Source organism: Dermacentor silvarum, chromosome 4 (genome assembly GCF_013339745.2).
Source record: "Dermacentor silvarum isolate Dsil-2018 chromosome 4, BIME_Dsil_1.4, whole genome shotgun sequence".
Taxonomy (NCBI): Eukaryota; Metazoa; Arthropoda; class Arachnida; order Ixodida; family Ixodidae; genus Dermacentor; species Dermacentor silvarum.
Window position 1 is genome coordinate 53,575,234 of NC_051157.2, and position 18,401 is coordinate 53,593,634.

The 18,401-nt window shown below is 48.5% G+C and overlaps 1 protein-coding gene across 1 annotated transcript; it reads right to left on the reverse strand.

The window, feature by feature from the left end:
* Window positions 1–2,323: 2,323 nt before the first annotated feature.
* LOC119450048 (monocarboxylate transporter 12) lies at window positions 2,324–7,317 on the reverse strand. Its single transcript, XM_049665616.1, has 4 exons — window positions 6,480–7,317; window positions 5,641–5,784; window positions 4,644–5,543; window positions 2,324–3,261 (listed from the first exon to the last, which is right to left on the reverse strand). Exons 1-4 carry the CDS (start codon window positions 6,694–6,696, stop codon window positions 3,134–3,136), a joined length of 1,389 nt encoding a protein of 462 aa, XP_049521573.1. The 5' UTR covers window positions 6,697–7,317; the 3' UTR covers window positions 2,324–3,133.
* Between the last annotated feature and the right edge of the window lie 11,084 nt (window positions 7,318–18,401).

The following is an 18,401-nucleotide window of genomic DNA, read 5'->3' on the forward strand; positions in this document are numbered from 1 at the left end:
GCAGCCCCGCGTGTTCGCCCTGCTACCAGTGCTTCCCTCCCTCTAATTGCTTTATTTTCATCCCTTAACCCCCTTTCCCCTGTGTAGGGTAGCAAACTGGACGCGCGTCTGGTTGCCCACATATACCCTACCTTTCCTATGTTACTTCATCCTCTTGCAATATCAAAACAGCCGCTGTTACCGTGAAGCTTAGAAAGCCAGGAAAGACAGGGAAAAAAAAAAAAAAAAAACGAAGATGGGTGGTGATGCCAACGTGAAGTTCCCGCATCAGCTCGCCATGACGTCACGGATTTTGCAGCTTCGAGTAAATGCTTGTCGGTAAAGAAGTACACCGCGCTGAATTCTAAGAACCAAAGATTCGTACCGACAACGTTTCAAAACTCTTCGCGAGCCAAAGTGGCCCAAATACGAGAAGATATATTGAAACTGCGACGTCACATTGACGTAACGCCGTAAAGGTTTCTGCGCGAAAAGTTAGCTCTATAGCCTCTCTTTCTATTTTCCCAGCTTCATTCAAAGACGTGTGAAACACCTCATGCACATGTAGCCGTTAGACCCGGCAGTAACTCGGACATCCACAGCCAGATACTCGAAAAAAGAAATGTATTCACAGCAACACATAACAGTCTGTACGATTATATTGTACACAGTTGAGAATGCAGTACACGCGCTTACTCAAAAGAGCAGATACAAGGTACACAGTCTTGTAAAAGTCAGAGAAGACATTTAGAAAGTTGTCGCGACCATTCATGCGCTTCGGTCTCAAAAGATCAATGAAAAAATACTGCATCGGTATCGTTAGAAAAAGAAAAAAAAAACGCAGTGTCGCTATGTTACAATACGAGGGTGTCGATGTGGGCTTGTTGGTTAATCGTCATGGAATCGCATGTAGCGTAGCGCAGCAAGAACAAGGACACAAGAAGAAACGAAACGCAAGCGTTTGTGCCCTCGCTTCGCTTGCACTTGGATTCTTGTTATTGCTGTGCTACGCTACATGCCATTACAATACGAGCTCGGTGAGCTTTTCTACGCCGGTCAGTTAACCATATAAATCGCGGAAGCAGTTTGTGAGCAAAGGCACAATAGTCCGAAAAGCTTATGAACTGAACTCAAGATTTGTTTGGAAACCATACATTTTCGACAATTAAAGTGGATTCGACAGGCAGTCATAGTGGCAGTGACTGTGTGATGTCTCGATAGAAACAGTGACGATGGTCAGGCCCCTGCTAGTGCACGTGTAATTTTTCATTTCATATAATATGCCTGTATAGTAACGTAAACATAGCTTCTCAATTGGTCATAAGTTTCGACCACACCGTTGTTCTTAGATTCTCAGGGTTAAGACGTACGCTCGCGTTACAGGTAGCGTGTTGAAAAAAAAAAGAAAGTTCAGGTGTATTGCATGCCAAAACCACGATATGATTATGAGGCACGCCGTAGAGGGGGACTACAGATCAATTTTGACCAGCTGGGATTCCGTTAACGTGCAAAAAATGCACGGCACACAGGTGCTTTTGCATTTCGCCCCCATCGACTGCGGGTTTTGACCCCGCGCCCTAAGGCTTAGCAACGCAACACCAAAGCCACTATACGTCACCACGGCGAGTACGGGTATAGTGTGTTGGCGTAGGCTGATAGTTAAGCGACACCAAAAAGAAGCCGCTCATTGGTACTCTTGCACCCATCTGAAATGTACCATGCATGTACCCTTATTAATGCAGGAACCCATAAGATTGGCACCCTGTATATATCCTTCTGTGATACCGAAGAGGCGTCGTAAGCGCAGAAAAGGCGCAAGAACGAGCTACGGGTGGGGACGCCACCTGCTCGGTGCCAGTAATACGTTTCTCAACAAAGAAAGATTCGTTGCATTCGAACGCAGATGCACAGATACACATGGCAAAATTCCAAGCCTTTTCCTGAAACATAGCATCTAAATATAGCAACAAAAACAGCGAAATGGTTGATGTCACAATCACGTCAACGACACCGTGGACAATGGCCGGAAATTCAAAAGAAGAATTTTGACCTGTTTTCTATGCTAATAACTATTTTTTCAACGAATTCCAAACACAGTTTCGTAAGAGTGCGTATACGCAGATTTAAAAATTTTTCCTAGTTTCCAAGTGATATTTTAATAACGCTGCATAAGTTCACCGTTAATAACAAATCGCGTAACGGCCTGAGAGCCATTACGGCCCCAATAGCTTTAGTATTCAACCAGGGAACCGCTAACAGAAGCGACTGCGAACGAAGGTCATTGAAGGCAACGCGCAGCTATCGTCATAAATTTAGAAGTCACTGCATGCTTTTTTTTTGATCGGTAAGTGTACTGTGGACCCGTATGTGCTGCAAAGCGATAGGCTGCAACGGTCCGAAAGTAGAGGTAATTAAAGTGTTCATTTCTCCACCTTGAGCTTGGCTTTGCGACTGCTCTTGTCACTTCGCTCGATGGTTCTGAAAATTTTGAAAAAACAGTACGCGGTACATTTTACCTTGGCGAGAATGACGCCCCGGTAACATGAAGGAGAGAAACATTCGTTTCTTATGCAGTTCACAAGTTTTAGAGACAGCGTCACCTTTGTCCCAACGGCAAGGGTCACGATAGTAACGTCACAGTAAATTAAAAACTAAACAATAACAGATAGTCGACTTGCGCACAGTCGCGAGTTCGATTAACTTGAGTCTATTCCACTGCGAGTGGAGAAGACACCGACTTGCTACTCGCATTACAACGCGCTGCTGCTTCAACACAACAACAACAAATAAGTCCGCACCTACTCGTAGCAGATGCAACGCAGAAATAAGTATATGGCACCTTTCTTCTCGTTTCCCTTAAATCACAGCCGTGTATCACGTACTTCTCTCGTCTCAAGTTCATCGCACATGGCACGCCGAGACACAAGCGGGACTCGTGACGTAGGAATAAAACAGAGTTCATAGGCAGCACCGACAAGGCACACTCGGAACGTTCAATCCCACACGCCATGTTGCGTCTGCTGGATGCCAGATAACGAACACGCGCGTTTTTCAGGATGCCGGGGTCATGCAGGTACGTGACACTTCGGACCGTTATCAAATAAAGCCCCTCCAGGGGCTTTATCATCAAATGCAAGAAACGGTTTCCTGCACGTCACTTCCGCCGGTGCCGGAATCTGAGCGCTGTGGTGGCGACGAACCAGAGAAGCGCTAGAGAGAGCGAGAAGCCGCCGACGACGTGGAAGAGGCCCTCGTAGTTGCCGGACCCGTCTCGGTAGTGACCTGCAACGGCAACAGCGCGCGATGGGGAGCCCCGCATACACCACGTCCCCTGACCCGGCGCCATGCTCAAGCTGTAGACAGTTTGACTCTATTCCAGGTTTGAGCTATGAACAGCTTTAGGGTACATCCGACCGGTTCCTACCGCGCTACGACACGGCCTGCACTCGACGTTGGAGCCAAAAAAAGCATGCCCTAGCCGAACGTTCAGCTGCTCCGAGAGAAATAGCAGATGCCACGTGATGCCACTTATTTTACAAAAGTGGTCCAGGTGATAGCTGTAAAATTCGTGTAATTCGTAACAAATGCGCGGACGGACGTGACACATTGTAAACTGATTGCGATTTACGTTATCCGTGTATCAATCCTACTACTATTATCATATAAACACAGGATGAGGAACCTCCTGCTCCTTCCGAAAGAGATTAATATTATCCCCGCTGTAGAATCAAACTAAAGTTATACGTACATGTGCTAAACAACATAGGAAGTGATTAGAGACGAGGTAACTGGAACGCGCGTAAGAAACGAGGGCGCCAAGGGGTAGTTGATGAGCAACAAGAGAACTGCCTCTCTTTGGACTTGGTTCGCCTGATGACGATGATGATAAAGCGGTGAACTTATCTCGTTCCACGTGACACTTTTCTTCGTCAGTGGCGACCTCTCTGTACATGTATTTGCTCCGCGAATACAATGAATTCATGCCTTCCATTTCCACCGCAGCTGTATTCGCTTACTCTTAGGTCTGCATCACAGACGCCACCAACTTTTCTATTACGCACTGCTACAAACTGGCATACCCGTCAAATTACAGTTACTGAAGAGCGTAACAGTTAACGCATGCAGGAACGCAGGAGAGTGTGGCTATATGCATTCTGGCAAATAGTTCCAGGAAGTAGGGACTAAGTAAATTAGGAGTCTGTGGTGGTGACTTGCGGCGCAAAGCTTGGCAGCAGTTCCGTGAGGGAAGAAGTTGTGCCAAAACCAGGGCGGCTAACGGAATCACCACCGTGACAAACAAGCCTGCTATTATTTTTTAGGGCAGGCTTTTTTTTTTTTTTTTGGTATGGAGAGAAGCGGGAAACTCTCTTCAGCTTGCGAGCCAACGAGGAAAGACAGATGAGCCATGAGGTAAGTTGAGGCGTAACCGGTGGCCCATAGCGCCAAGGGACGAAAAATATTAAGGCGAACTAGTGAGACCAAACTTTTAGCTGATGTAATAATTCAGCATAATTATTCGCAGAGATTTTGAAGTGGTGATAATGGTGAACACTGACTGAACCGGTGACGAATGACACTCATGCACGTTGTTGTTCTGACACTTCCACTGGCATCCACAGATACTCGACAACAAGACCAGCCGATCCGATCACACCGAGCCTTACCGATGAGCGGAGGCCTGGAAAGGCACAGCGCCCCCGCAACGAACGACGTGACACCGAAGGAGACCGGCAGCCGGTCCAGCCCGATGTGCTCGGTGAGCAGCACCGACACCAGGATCATGGTGCAGCCCGTGGCCCAGCCGTACACCACGGCCATGGCCACCTGCCCGGAGTACGTTGTGAACACGGGCATGGCGAACAGCGACAGGCCACCCACGAGAAAATTCAGGGCCATCATGTTGCCCCGGCTCACGAAACCGCGGTCCGAAATCCAGCCGGAGCCCAGGCGGGCCACCAGGTCGGCCATCGAGTAGGCCGAGATGAGCAGCACGGCGTTGATGCGAGACACGCCGTAGTCCACGGCGAAGTCTACCACGACGGTCAGGTACGTGGTCATGGTGAACAGCACCGAGGCGAACGAGGCGCAGATCAGGTAGAACATGGGCTCCAGTAGCACCGACACGTTGCGTTGGATGTTCGGGACGCCCGCGAGATGCCTCCAACCGGTCTCCAGCCGTACGGTCGTGTCCGGCGCCGAGGTGCCATGCTGGAAGTAGGCACCGCAGTCGGGTGGATTCAGTGCCGGCGTTTCTTCGTCCTTGAGTTTATCGGTGTCTTCCGGCAAAGGGTCTCGCGGAACGACCCTGTACGACGACGACGTCTTCCGCGGGTTCGGCTCCATTTGCAAGAAGGCACCGGCCGTGGCGTGCATCATGATGCCGCCGAAGAGCAGCAGCGAGCCGCGCAGTCCGTACTGCTCGAACAATAGCTGGACGAGCGGAGGGTAAACGATGGAGGCGAATGTGGGACCCGCGTAACTGATCCCGGAAGCCGTGGCCCGGTGCTTCTCGAAGTGCTGATTGATGATCACGTTGTGCAGGGTGAGCAGACCGAGAGCGAAACCTTGAGAAGCAAAAGAAAAGAAGTCTCTCACTGACCGGACATCTCGGAATTTTCACGTGAAACCGAGTTGCTCAGACGAAATAGAACGTGTGTATACCTTGCACGACACCCAGGCAGACAGTGAGGTGGATCACACTGTTGGCCCAGAAACAGAGGCACACCGAGATCGACGAGAGGAGGCATCCGCACAGCGAGATTTTCCAGATGTCGATGTACAGGGCGAGAACGCCTGCAACGGGAGCTGGAAAGGGACACGCGCGCCAGAGCGAGGTATTCAGAGAGCCTGCAGAAACATTTCGTCCGTATGAGTCTGCAAAGCGAAAAACGTGCCGCGTGCGCCGTCGAATACCTTAGTCGTTCCCGTCGACAAGCACTGTCTCGGAGATGCACAGATAACTAAGAGGTGCGACCGACAGAGATTCGTGCTACATTTTCGTCTCAGCCCAGTCAAGCGTCAATCGCGGCTTTTAGCCCACCTGACCATCCAGCCTATGCCTGATAAATAAACTTCGATTGATATACTGATTGAAAATTGACAAATACCGTAGGCCTTTGAACTGCAAGGCTTTCAAATTAAGTCTTCTAACAAGTAAGGATAGCACACGGAAAGTCCGAAGAAAAATAATAAAATAAAAGAACGTGTAGCGCATAGATGACCACTGCGAACCAAATATTATGAAAGTACAGTTAAAGTTCAGGAAGCAATATTGAAATAAGGATTCAACAAAAGAAAACAAGGTGCCCCCTTTCCCGATTGCGTGCGAACAAGACGGAGAACAAGTAATGAAATCCGTAAGCTCGTCATTCCGCAAAAATTCCAATCGTTCACCTCGAACTCCTCGCCATCTTTAAAGACGCGGCACGAATGCACGAAGCAAGCACCTTGTCACCTCACAGCACGCAGTATCAGAGGAATAGGAGCGCGCGCATATCTACCGGTCGTAAAGATGAACACGGCGAGCAGCGTGAGCGGCCACGAGGCCTCCTCCCGGGACACGTTGAGCGTCTGCAGCACGCCCATGTAGACGACGCCGCTCGACTTGTACATGAGGGCCGAGAAGAAGTTGATCCAGCAGCAGCTGACCGCCACCACCCAGCTGCGGGCAGAGTCCACCCCGCTCTTGCGCATGGCCGCGTTATAGCCAGCCGCCATGGCTGGGCGACGACGCGGTCACCAGTCCCTATATAGAGCTGGGGCAGCCTGCTGGACACCGTCGCGCTTTTACCTGCGATGGTGGTGGCCGCCCGCGCGGCGTCCAACGTCAGCTGTGGCCGTCGGCTGCCGAACGCCAAGTCTCTTTCAAACACACACTCTCTCTCTCTCGGGCTTCCCTCCGCTCGCTGCGGCTTAGGGTGTCGAAATGCGGGTCCGAAAGCCGAGCTTGCGTTACACACCGAGGGGAGATTACACGACGCGTTATTTTGTCGCGAGGCGGTTCCGCGGGGCGGGCGGCTGGTCGCGACGACGGCTACAGCCTTTAACGTTCGAGCTTTTCTCTTTCGCTCGTTCTCTTTCCTCATTTGATCGCGTTTCTTGTATTTTTATTTGGTTATTTCTCTCCTTTCGCGCCGCGGCTCTTCTTACCTTGCTGCTTATCTGTCGGATTGCTCCGCGCGTCGTCACGTCTCCGTCGAGGGCGGCTCAAGTAGCCCAACTTCGCTGCGCGCGCGGCGTTCAGGATCGCCAAAGACCGGAAGAAAAAAAAAAAAAAAATAGGGTGCAGTTTAGCCACGGTGTAGCTTTAGAGCACGCTAAGAAGGCCTTTTCTTTCTTTTTTTTTTTTTTCGCGCACCTGCGTCAGACACTCGCCTGTACCAGCCTTGCCGTTTGTCAGTGTTCTCAATCACCCTCGCTCTTTCCTTTCCTTTCTTTTTTTTTTTATCTCACTCTTTACATCTGCGGCGCAATGCGAAGAATTGCAAAACAGCTAGAGCGCGTCAATTAACTAGTGGCGCTTGCTCGCTTGCGTGTGGACTGGGTCTAGCGTCCGCTTCTTGGCGGCCTCCGGTACATCGCGGTTACGAACAGATGAACGAATTTCCTGCCGTGCTGAAGGCAGCTGGTGATCGTTGTTATTTTTTTTTTGCGATTGTGATCAGCAAATGCAATGTCATTAGCAAAGCACGCGCATGCGCGCTGCACTGGATCCACCCCGTGACAAATTGTTGCCTTATTGGCTTGATCAAGACAGTGCCCGCAGAAGTGAGAACGTTAGTACCTTAGTGTGCGCAAATATATAATGGTAGGAAAGTGGCGCTGACACCATTTTTGCAAGTCGAGTTTCCCAATTTGAACGAGAAATGTGGCAATGCTGACTCTCTCTTTATGATGTACTGGCTTGTAATAGTTGGGCATAATGGAACGCTTTTAGGTCACATTTCGTATAAGGCAAGGGAAGGCTACGCATGCATGGGCCTTTTACAGAGGACTTGTCCAGTGACAAAGGAGTAAAAACAGCACGAAGTTATTACTTTTTCTTTTAACTTCCGTCATTCAAGCACTTATAATGTATACGGCAAATGTGCAACCACCACGCGTAGCGCTTTATACTTGGTCAAATCTACCCGCATCTCGTAGAAACGATGGAACCCAGCCTTCAGGACGCAAACACCAGGACAGAAGTAGACGGACACACGCTGGGACTAGCAACAAGTTTAATGAAAACAACCACAAGAAGTTCGCAGGGAAGCCAGAGCGCGCATGCGTCGTACATACCACGTTACAATCAAAGAAAAAAACACTACATGACACCTAGTAACCACATTTTTGTAAATAAGCTATCTCTTTCTTTGACAGCGATAACGAGGGCACACTGACACATTGATTGTGACCCTGTTTTCGGATATGGTACGCTTCAATCAGTTCTCGTTCGTCACGTGTGGTTCCCCTGCCTAAAATTTGTGTGTCTTCCAAAACAGGCGAGCAGCCGCATACTCGGCAATGAGAAGGCAGGTTTGCTCCTCCTCCCGATGTGACAGCCGTTTCGTGTTCTTTTAAGCGGAGATTAATACAACGCCCGGCCTGGCCTATATACATGCGACCACACTTCAACGGTATGCGATAAACAACATTTTTTATGCAAGTTGTGAAGTTATCTTTTGGAATACACACAAATTATAGGCAGGGGAACCACACGTTACGAACGAGAACTGATTGAAGCGTACCATATCCGAAAACAGGGTCACAATCAATGTGTTGTGTGCCCTCGTTATCGCTTTCAAAGAAAGAGATAGCTTATTTACAAAAATGTGTTTACTAGGTGTCATTTGGTGTTCTTTTCTTTGATGGTCACGTGGTATGTACGACGCATGCGCGCTCTGGCTTCCCTGCGAACTTCTGTGTGGTTGTTTTTCATTAAACTTGTTGCTAGTCCCAGCGTGTGTCCGTCTACTTCTCTCCTGGTGTTTGCATCCTGAAGGCTGGGTTCCATCGTTTCTACAAGTATGTACCAACAGGCCCAGCAACAGACTCTTCTACCCGCATCCAATGGTAAATATTGCATGCAAGCGGCTCCAAAGTGTAAAAAGACACACCAAAAAAAAAAACATAGCACTGCTAAACTTGTAGAGCTCCGGAACTAAAACTGAATTCGCAGCTTAATTTAGTCTTAAAGGTATAGCTGGGATTGGAGGTTAGCAGTTGAACTACAACTACACATGCCCTATAGAAGCAGCCGACCTAAAGCCCACGTGATATTCGCAACCACCTTTCCCTCAGAAGGTTTTCGCTATATAGAATGCGTTACTGCCACCTAATTCTGGGTATTATTCCCTATGTGCTGGCCAGATTACAAGCTCTAGCAATAATAATAGCTACGACCTTTCTAGCATGAAGCTCGGCTTTCGCCGAAACTCACCTGCTTCGAAACGCGCAAGGTAGCTATAGCACCGCAGGTTCTCATTCAATGCCCCACCGCCATCAGGCGCGAAAATTGATCAGACACAAAAGTCCTTCCGGCGCCGCTAAAACCGGCTATGTTACCATCAGTTGTTGTATTAAAATCCAGTCGCATTAAGCTGTAGAAGGTTCGGTCTAGAGACTGCCGCTAGAGCACACACGTACCTGGCGCGTTGAGCAACACATTTGTGGCGTACAGAATTAACAGCACAAGCACTGGCAGCTGGCGGGAACGGAAATGTCACGTGATCCGGCTCCCATCACCTACATCGCCAGCGACAGCTGCTTTTATTTGTTTATTTTCTTTTACCGAGCGGACGGTGCTGTGCAATGACGGACGAGACGGGTTCGCAATGTCCTCAGGGTATGGAAACTAGAGCTTCTTTATTTTTTTTTATTTTTTCTTGTCCCCAATACAACTCCATTACAAATACAAGCAAGCAAGAGAGACAGCTAAGTAGTCGTTCAGACATAAAAGTCGCGATGCGGCTTGAAAAACGAATCAAAGAATGTCTGCTTGGTTGATTGATTGAATGCGACGAAACTGGAAATGGCGAAAAATATGGCGCTGGCCTCTCCAAGATTCAATTGTATGAATAAAATGATGATACAATGTGAAATGAATCCAATAGTCTGCTCTCTTGAGTACCATTGCCAAGAAAATTCAGCGGTAGCTTTTATTCCCAGAGCATTCCACTATACAGCGCGTCCCTCATGATCCTTGCGTTGCTTTGAGACCCATAAGTCAGTCTTTGTCTCAGCTTCTGCTCCTACATTATCTTCTCCCTGTATTTTTCGAAGAGCACGCATCCGCTCCCGAGCAGTCCCTCAACTATCTCACACCTAACCGCGCTGGATACCTTCCTTCGGCTACCGCGCATCGTTCTGCGCAGTCCGGGCAATGCCCCTAGAGTTATTGAGTCATTGTGTGTGGGAGCGAATGCAGTCTCTCTGTCCCCGGATCTGAGTGGCGCCTCTGACAACACGAGCCTCGACACGGCAGCGCAGATGCGAACGAATTGTTGCGAACTAACGGGCGCGTTCACACTCCATTTCCAAAACTCGAAACTGCTATTCACAGTAAAATGTGGGTTCCCAGGGCCTTGCTTCATTTTACGTCTTCACTGCATACCTTGTCGTGATGCAGTGAAGATGCAGTACGGAATCACGTTCGGGAGATGAAACGATCAGCTTGCGACAAAAGCACTGGCACGGCGGCCCATGTGCAACAAACATCTGTAGTCAGTTGGGATCCACTACAGTACATGTGCTCAATAACAGGTTGTTGCGAACTCACGGACATATTCCGCCCATATTCAGTTCGTAACTGATGTTAGAAGTCGAAACGAAGGTGAAACAAAACTAAAAAGGAAAGGAACAAACACGGAAGGAATGAAACATGCGTACAGCTTGCCGTCACAGATGAAACACGTGATTCACAGTACACACATAGTAGAGCATTCGAAACACCCGCAGCACACAATAGTCCAACGTACTAAGAGCACAGATTACAAACGCATATTACGCAGAAGTCAATGTCGGTACGCGCGACAAAAGGAAAGAAGCGTGCAAGTTAGGATCAACAACGTATACTTAGACAATGAGCACGTAATACCTTTACGCCATTCAAAGAAACTAAGTGGGATCACGGTCTCCAAGACAGTCACAAAGTTATGTAAAAAAAAAAAAAGCGCCTTTGTTCAAACACGACCACCGAGTACGTTGACCTAACAATTGTCCGTAAAATATGTTCCGTCGGTATGCTGCGTTTTCACGATGCCAGAAATGATGTCATACACCTTTTAGGCGCGTTTCTTCACTATACAGAGCGAATGTATTTTAGTTCGCAGTGAAAGGCGAGCATACGGCGAGCAGATGCGACACACAATATGGCGTGGCCTTATCGGGAACTAGCACACGCGTCACGTCGGCGTAACCAACGATGCAGGGCATCAGACAAACGTATATAGCAGGACGACACTCTGGTGTTCTGCCACCACGTTTTGAAGACTCGGACAATGTGTCAAAGTAAAAATGTGTCAATCAAGTATTATCGCGCACTGTATTAACAGCGGAGCTGTTTAAGCTCTTGGTTGAGCCGCGTAGTGCGAACAAAAACTGCTCCTGGCGATGACGTCACCACGCGTTGCCTAGCAACCACCTCGCGGAGCGGCGTGTGCTTCGCCTACTCTCCGTGCCGTGCACATGTTGCCTTGACATGGGACAATAAGGAGAGGGAAGGAGAGCATGCGCGCGGCGCGCGCTATGCTCGGGAGAGAGAAATATAAAATGAGAGCGAGAGAGAGAGATAAACTGTAGTAGCACCAACGAGGCAACGCGCAGAGCTGCTGCCGACGCCGTCCGCGTTTCCCCTCGTTCGCGCCGAACGCGCGTGGTGTCCGTGACTGCAGCAGCGGCGGCTCGGCAGGTTTCGACCAGCCACGCCGGCAGACAGGGGCAGAACTCTATGACGAGTACATGTAGCCTTGACGTGGGACGACCAAAGAAGATCCGGACACCCGAAGAAGAAGCCGCTCATCTTGAAGCGCGTCGCGCGGCCAAGCGAGAATCTGCGCGTCGGCGGCGATCCGATTCAGAATACCATGCCTAGCAGCACTTCCTAGCAAAACTTAGCCAAGCCAAGTAAAACCTGAAAGAAGCTAGGTCGATCACCAGCTCCACTGTGAACTACAGCGTCAATATGGCGTGCATAGAGATTTCGATCAGAAAAGACCTTTATGATTCAGAATACCATGCCTAGCAGCGTGGACTGAGGGAGATATATCGAGACAACCAAGTACAAGTGGCATGGGAAGGCCGAACACCAAGGATTGAAGCTAGCTTTACGTCAAATAGAAAGACTGGAAAACAGCGAATAGGTTTTGATTTATCCACAGCGTAATGGACAAGTAAAAAGATCCTGACTGATGTAGAAGCTTGTGCTACTAGGGACAATAAAAAAGATTTACGATCTTGCGAATATCTGTGGGAACGCAGCTCTAGGCACTCTTATGATCTCCAGCTTTGCACCAAGTAATACCCATAGTGAAGCAATATAAGTACCTCGGCGTACACATAAACGAAGGAAAGAATTACTCAAGCAACCACCAAGGCAAGCGGAATGCCATTAATGAAACACATTTAAGTATGAGGTCGTCCCAGCCGGTGGGATCGCGGGTTTGGAATACTCCAGCTTTGCACCACTAGGGCAAGCTGCCCACATTTTTTCGTCCAGCCGGTGGTCGCATTTATCGGGGGGCCCACGCGTACCAAGCATGCGAGGTTCCGGAACAAGTAATAGCATGCGGGGTTCCGGCACAAGTAGGCGATACAACGAGTAACGTACAAGTAAGACGTCGCATAAAAATGGAATAGTCAACGTCAGTAACAACACCAAAAAGAACACCTCTGCGATCATTACACGGGTCGAAACAACGCGAGCAGCGAAAATAATAATAATAATAAAATTAAAAATTAAAATAAAAGAAATAAAGAAAAGAGGCGTCTCAACTTTCGGCGCTCGCTATCTACCGACTGGAATCACAACGTGTGGTTGTTTCCCTGCGTGGGAAAAAAAAAAAAAAAGTACGGTGGCAGCAAGCTTGCTCGTTTTCGTCCACTGTGCGTGCTTTGTGTACGTAGACGAATCAACTTTGTGTTTCCACTGTTGCAAGAAGGTCCTCCTAGCCGGTGTGGCATCCACGTGACTCGAGACGACGGACAGACGGCCTAGAACGAACGGCGCTGCGACGAAAAATGTGCGAAAGACGAACGAGGACGACGATCCCTCGAACACCGCTTCCAGAGGAGACGCGTGATCTCTATGCGTTGCCAGTGTCCGATGTGACGCAGTGACTTCTGCCCTACCACTGAGTTGACGCCGCCAAAAACCATTCACCGCAAGTTCACGACGCAAGATCCCAAACGCTGCACTACATTTGCACACGTGACAAATATACCGCAGGCAAGCTGGCTCGCATTCGTCCGCCGTGTGGCCCGTGTGGTTGTTGAAAAGCACCTGCTGCCCTGTCTGTACGCAGGGTGAACGTCGCCCTGCCTCATCGCATCCTGCTGCACTGAAAACATGACGCGACGGAATCGACTGTGACTCCATCTTCCGTCGGGGTAAAAAACCTCACGGCGTATATGGCGCCTGTCAGAGAGAGACAGACAGACAAAGAACTATAATCGTTCGGAACGCCAGAGCCGTGGCCAGATGCCCGCCTAAGCGCAAAGCGGAGAGAGTGTAAACGCGGCCGTTAATGTGCCACCTTTCGTGATAATTAAGGCAAAGAAAGCTTTGCTTTAAACAACTTTCGTGATAGTTATGTCGCCGGCAGCAGGTTCACGCCTGGCGCCTAACTGTAACGCCATTAGTTATTCCAACAAGCGTTCTTACCACTTTGGTTGAATACAACATCGCAACATGCCACCACACACAGTTAAAAAAAAAAAAAAGGGGGGGGGGGAACATTTTGCACCCTTACGGGTGCTTGTAAGTTCCATTCGCCGACACCCTTACCCTTGGGAGATACGATCAAATCATTGATTAAAAGAATCACCGTTGTTATCTCTCTCTCTTTCAGCTTCTTGCGACAAGTAAACGTTATGTTAGCTGCACACTGCATTAAAAAAAATGAATGTATATATAGCTATCACTGTCAAACCCTCGTTTCAGCTATTTCGATGTGCACCAGCTGGCCATAATCCATACACAGTTTTCAACTACGGCTCCTCTCATCGAAGGTGTAGTTTGAGCTCACTGTCGTGTACAATTAATTTTTCCCATCCTAAAGGTCGGGCTAGTGTGCTAGTTAACGGGCAAACCAAAGCCCGCAACAATGTTTACTGCGCAGGCGCTGCAGACCCTATAGATAATAATTCCAGTATTCTGGCGTACGTCTGTGCTAGTTCTTCTACATTGTAGCTAAAGTCGGCTAATAATGCATGCCCCCCCCCCCTTTTTTTTTTATTGAGATAAAAATAAAGATTATGTCGCCGCTTGCTGACGACCGAACCCCTTTTCACTCGAATAAAAATTTATAAAGAACTTTAAAATGTATATATTCTTGCATTATGTGAAAGTAAAATAAAACATAACATGCATCGGCGCTAAGGGTAACACTCTTTCTGGAAAAGTTCACGTTGAAACAAAGTCCACGCATGTCTGGAGCACACAAGTTCGTTGCAGACGGAATCAATCATCGTCAACTTTGCCAGCGTGTTTCAAAGCGTTGAAGTGTTTTGATCGCTTTGTGATGCAGCATTTTCGATGGCCACAGGCCTAACACTATAGGCAAGTGAAAAAGTCCGACGTAAATCAAGTAAACAGCGTTCTCGTGCGATGCGCTATGTGCAGTGTGCTTTGAGACATTCGAGGTGCAGGTGCGTATATACGTCCTCGTCACCGAACGGCCGCACTAACGTGTTGGAGAGGACACACGCTTAATTTCAAGTAAAAAATCCTGCGCTTGTGTAGTTCAAATCCAGCGCTAATGCAGCTTCATGCACTAACGTGAAAACCGGGGAAGTGCGAAGCAGCGATGCGCCGGTGCTGGAGTAGAGCTGGAGGGAGGAGCAATCGAGCGCTTGTGGGGTGCACGTAGCGCCCTCTCTCGCGCTGCGCTGGTACCAGTCTGGCGTTTCGGAACCGATCTTAACGAGTTTATGCTCATTAATGCGCTTAATGCTATGTCTGTCTTTTAAATTATTCTGAATCATGTTAGTTTATTTTGAACAGGTTTTGATCAATTCTGCACTTGTTTTGACCCTGTTTTGAGCACTTGTTTTTGAGCGTGATCACGACAGATCCCGCGAGACGGACGCCGACAGCCCGGGCGCCTAAACTGCTTCGCACTTTTTTTAAAAAAGTGCTTCGCGCAAGCAGTTTCGAGGTGCAGACGATATGTAAGGGTGTGTCGATGGCGTCGTGGAAGCTGAGCGTATCAGCTGCATATAAGATAAGATTGGTTCCATTAGTCGGTGCGCATGTATTGCCCCCGCGCCTAGCTGTGGCGACAAGTCATCGAGAATGGGCCGTAGAAAACCCACAAATAGGCGCACACGTATCGCGCTTCATCCGGAGTGGTTTGCGAGCGCTTTCGACGCGGTGCGACCTACGGTGGTTCACTGACTCTTCCCCATTAGTCTAGCGGCTTGGAACGATAAACCGAAGTATACAATTGACGGCACAACAGCTACATTCGACCACACCGAGCTGCACAGCTGCCGTAGCAGACGCGCCTATAAAGGACTTTGTCGGCGCCCCGCCAGTATTATAGGCAGTTAAATGTGACGTCGCGTGATTGGGCTGCCAATGTATATTCCTCTGAGCCCCAGATTCAAACAGCAAAGTAGTAGCACAAACAGGCGTTTCGCGTTAGAGGAATCGTGAGTTAACGTGACGTTACCGTAAGTAATTAGTCGTGAAAATATTTCTGTGGGCAGGTAGTATACGTTTGTAAATAAATTCGCAAGAAAGTGCATATATTCGTTGAGAACTCGGGATGTAAGCAAAAAATGCGTAGCACGGGGACTCTTCGTCTTCGACGTTCAATTCATCACTTCGACTGACAACGGCAGAAAGCTATGCTGCACAACGTTCTTTAAGTTTCCGTGAGAGTTAAACTAAGGAAGTCGCGGGAAAAAGAGCTGCCGATACACTGTCGATAGCTTTACGTCCCATCTCTAACTTACGCTGTAAAATAATTTACGCCCTTAAAAGTTAATAAGGGTGTAAATCTGTTTACACCCTTATAAGGGTGTAGACAGCCCTTATAATCACACCCTGATAAGGGTGTGAGCGCAAAGGCGTTCGTGCGCGACGGCATTCTGCGCTGCCTCTCCTTGGTGCATTTGGTCAACAGAAGTGGCAGGCGCAATCTACATTTTACCGACTTACACCCTTATTCACTTCTAAGCATGTAAGCGTAAATCAGTCTATAAATCGCATTTTTACACCCTTTCTGGGTGTAAGGGTATGAGTTATAGACATATTTACAACCTTATTCACGTTTAAGTGTGTAAATTATTTTACATTGTACTTCAACTTCCCTTATCGAAAACACTTGACCGCGCTACAGAGACGGGGACGAAACGTGTACAATAACGCGGGCGCCCGAGTTAATTGTTGCACGCGTTTCGCGGCCCCATCTCTAGCGCGGTCAAGTGTTTTCGATAGGTGTGACCAACTAGCTCCAGTTCAACATATTCCTCCTTCCCTGCCTCCTCTGAATGCTAGTGGAAGTCGTGCCCGCAATCTACATAGCAAAATGTTTTCACCGCCATCACCCCATTTATTCTGACCCAGTCAATATCCACTTATTCTCATCATGTGTTATGGAGGAAACGCGCTTGATAAAAGCAAGTCGCCCCCCCCCCCCCCTCCCAGCCCACCACCCTCCCCGACTCCTATCCGTCTTTGCAAAGCGGTTATAGCGAGGAACAGCAGGACCAGGCAACTGAATACACAAGGGTTATTAGGGTATACAAAACCAGTAGTGTATAGGTGCATGATACTGAAGGTAACTCCATCATCCTTGAGAGGAACCTCTATCTCCGGAGCTCCTATTGGAAATCGGTATTCGATTGTATATTGGAAGGTCATTTTTCTCGAACACACGTATTCGACTAAAATGATTCACTATTCGAACGCCCTTGCATACTAATTAATAAACACAACGCATCGATTTGCCATTCAACTAATGCCCGCCATTCAAGTAATGCACTTAAAGAGGCGGAACTGCGTTATGTGTCAGAAGCTATCATTTAATGCATGTTCGAATGAAAAGAAGAAAAAGCAAGCGATATGCCGCTAGCTTAGCGCCTTTACTAAATTGCTGCTCTTAATGTTTTTTATATTTCACGACGCTACTATTTTCTCTGTTTTCTTATCACCCCTCCTGGCTAATCCGCCGTTGTGGGTATCTGACAATACCCAGCATCATCATCAACAACAACTAAGACAGTGACGCTTGTAGATCGAATACACGTTTTGCTTCCCAAGTCACTCACCGTACCAAGCCAAGAATGACACCAGACCGCTGCCTCTATCATGCCACCATAACCCTATGGAAACAGGCAAGCACTAGGAGAGGGGGGAAAAGCGGAGAGATGTCTGAGAATGTGTTTACGGCAATTTGTCAACATGCTACAGTTTAGATAGTGTTTCGAGTTGGAGTGGAAACTGGACCACGAAATCATCGCATGCGTGTGCCAAAAGACGGAACGAAATTACGACATCCAGACGAGCGCCGACACTATATACACGTAAGACGTGCTTGCCACAGCTCCTTAGTAGCGGTCACGCGCTTATTTACTGTTCCATTACACTTAAGGGAGGTGCGTTCACTCGCACTATACTTTGTGGCTCGAAATACCGTGTGCTGCTAGAGCTTGGGCTGATATGATGACGATGCTCTTTAGCTACGACACGTGCCCACAAAGCGCCAAGAAACGGGCGGCCCTAGGAAACGCGAGCATGCAGAGAAAAGAAAATTACGATAATAAATATGGAAAAAATAAAACTAGGATATTGCGTGACTTGGGAGTCAAGCTAAGATACAAGGGTGGATAGCTTGGGCGAGTTGGTAATATAGTTCATAGCAGTGTTTTAGGGGGGAAATATAAAGGGGGGGGGGGGGGGGGGGGCTTCAATCTACGCTGTGAAGGTGGTTGACCAGCGAAGCTGTGGTATCACCTGATCCGATAGAACAATGTGACATAGCCTTGAACTGGGTCCTACCGAGCGTGAGCACGTCGCCGTTGCTCATATTGATGGTGCTGTTCCCTTCGTCGCTCACAGTATTCGCGTTGCTCTTCGGGCGTCCTAACTTTGCGTGGCTTGCTTTGGGGAGGTACCGCTGCGTCCCGCCTAGCCTGAGCATGACGCCGTTGTGCATACTGACGTTGCTGTTCCCGTCTCCGCTCATCGTTTTCACGCGCTGCTCTTTGGGAGCCCT

Bases quoted from the DNA above. Each gene is read 5' to 3' on its own strand.
- LOC119450048 (XM_049665616.1), bottom strand. From the start codon at position 6,696: ATGGCGGCTGGCTATAACGCGGCCATGCGCAAGAGCGGGGTGGACTCT. The intron at 5,785-6,479 runs GTAGATATGCGC...GTCCCTTTCCAG, and splicing joins CGTGTTCATCTTTACGACCG to CTCCCGTTGCAGGCGTTCTC. The intron at 5,544-5,640 runs GTATACACACGT...TTGCTTCTCAAG, and splicing joins CTGCCTGGGTGTCGTGCAAG to GTTTCGCTCTCGGTCTGCTC.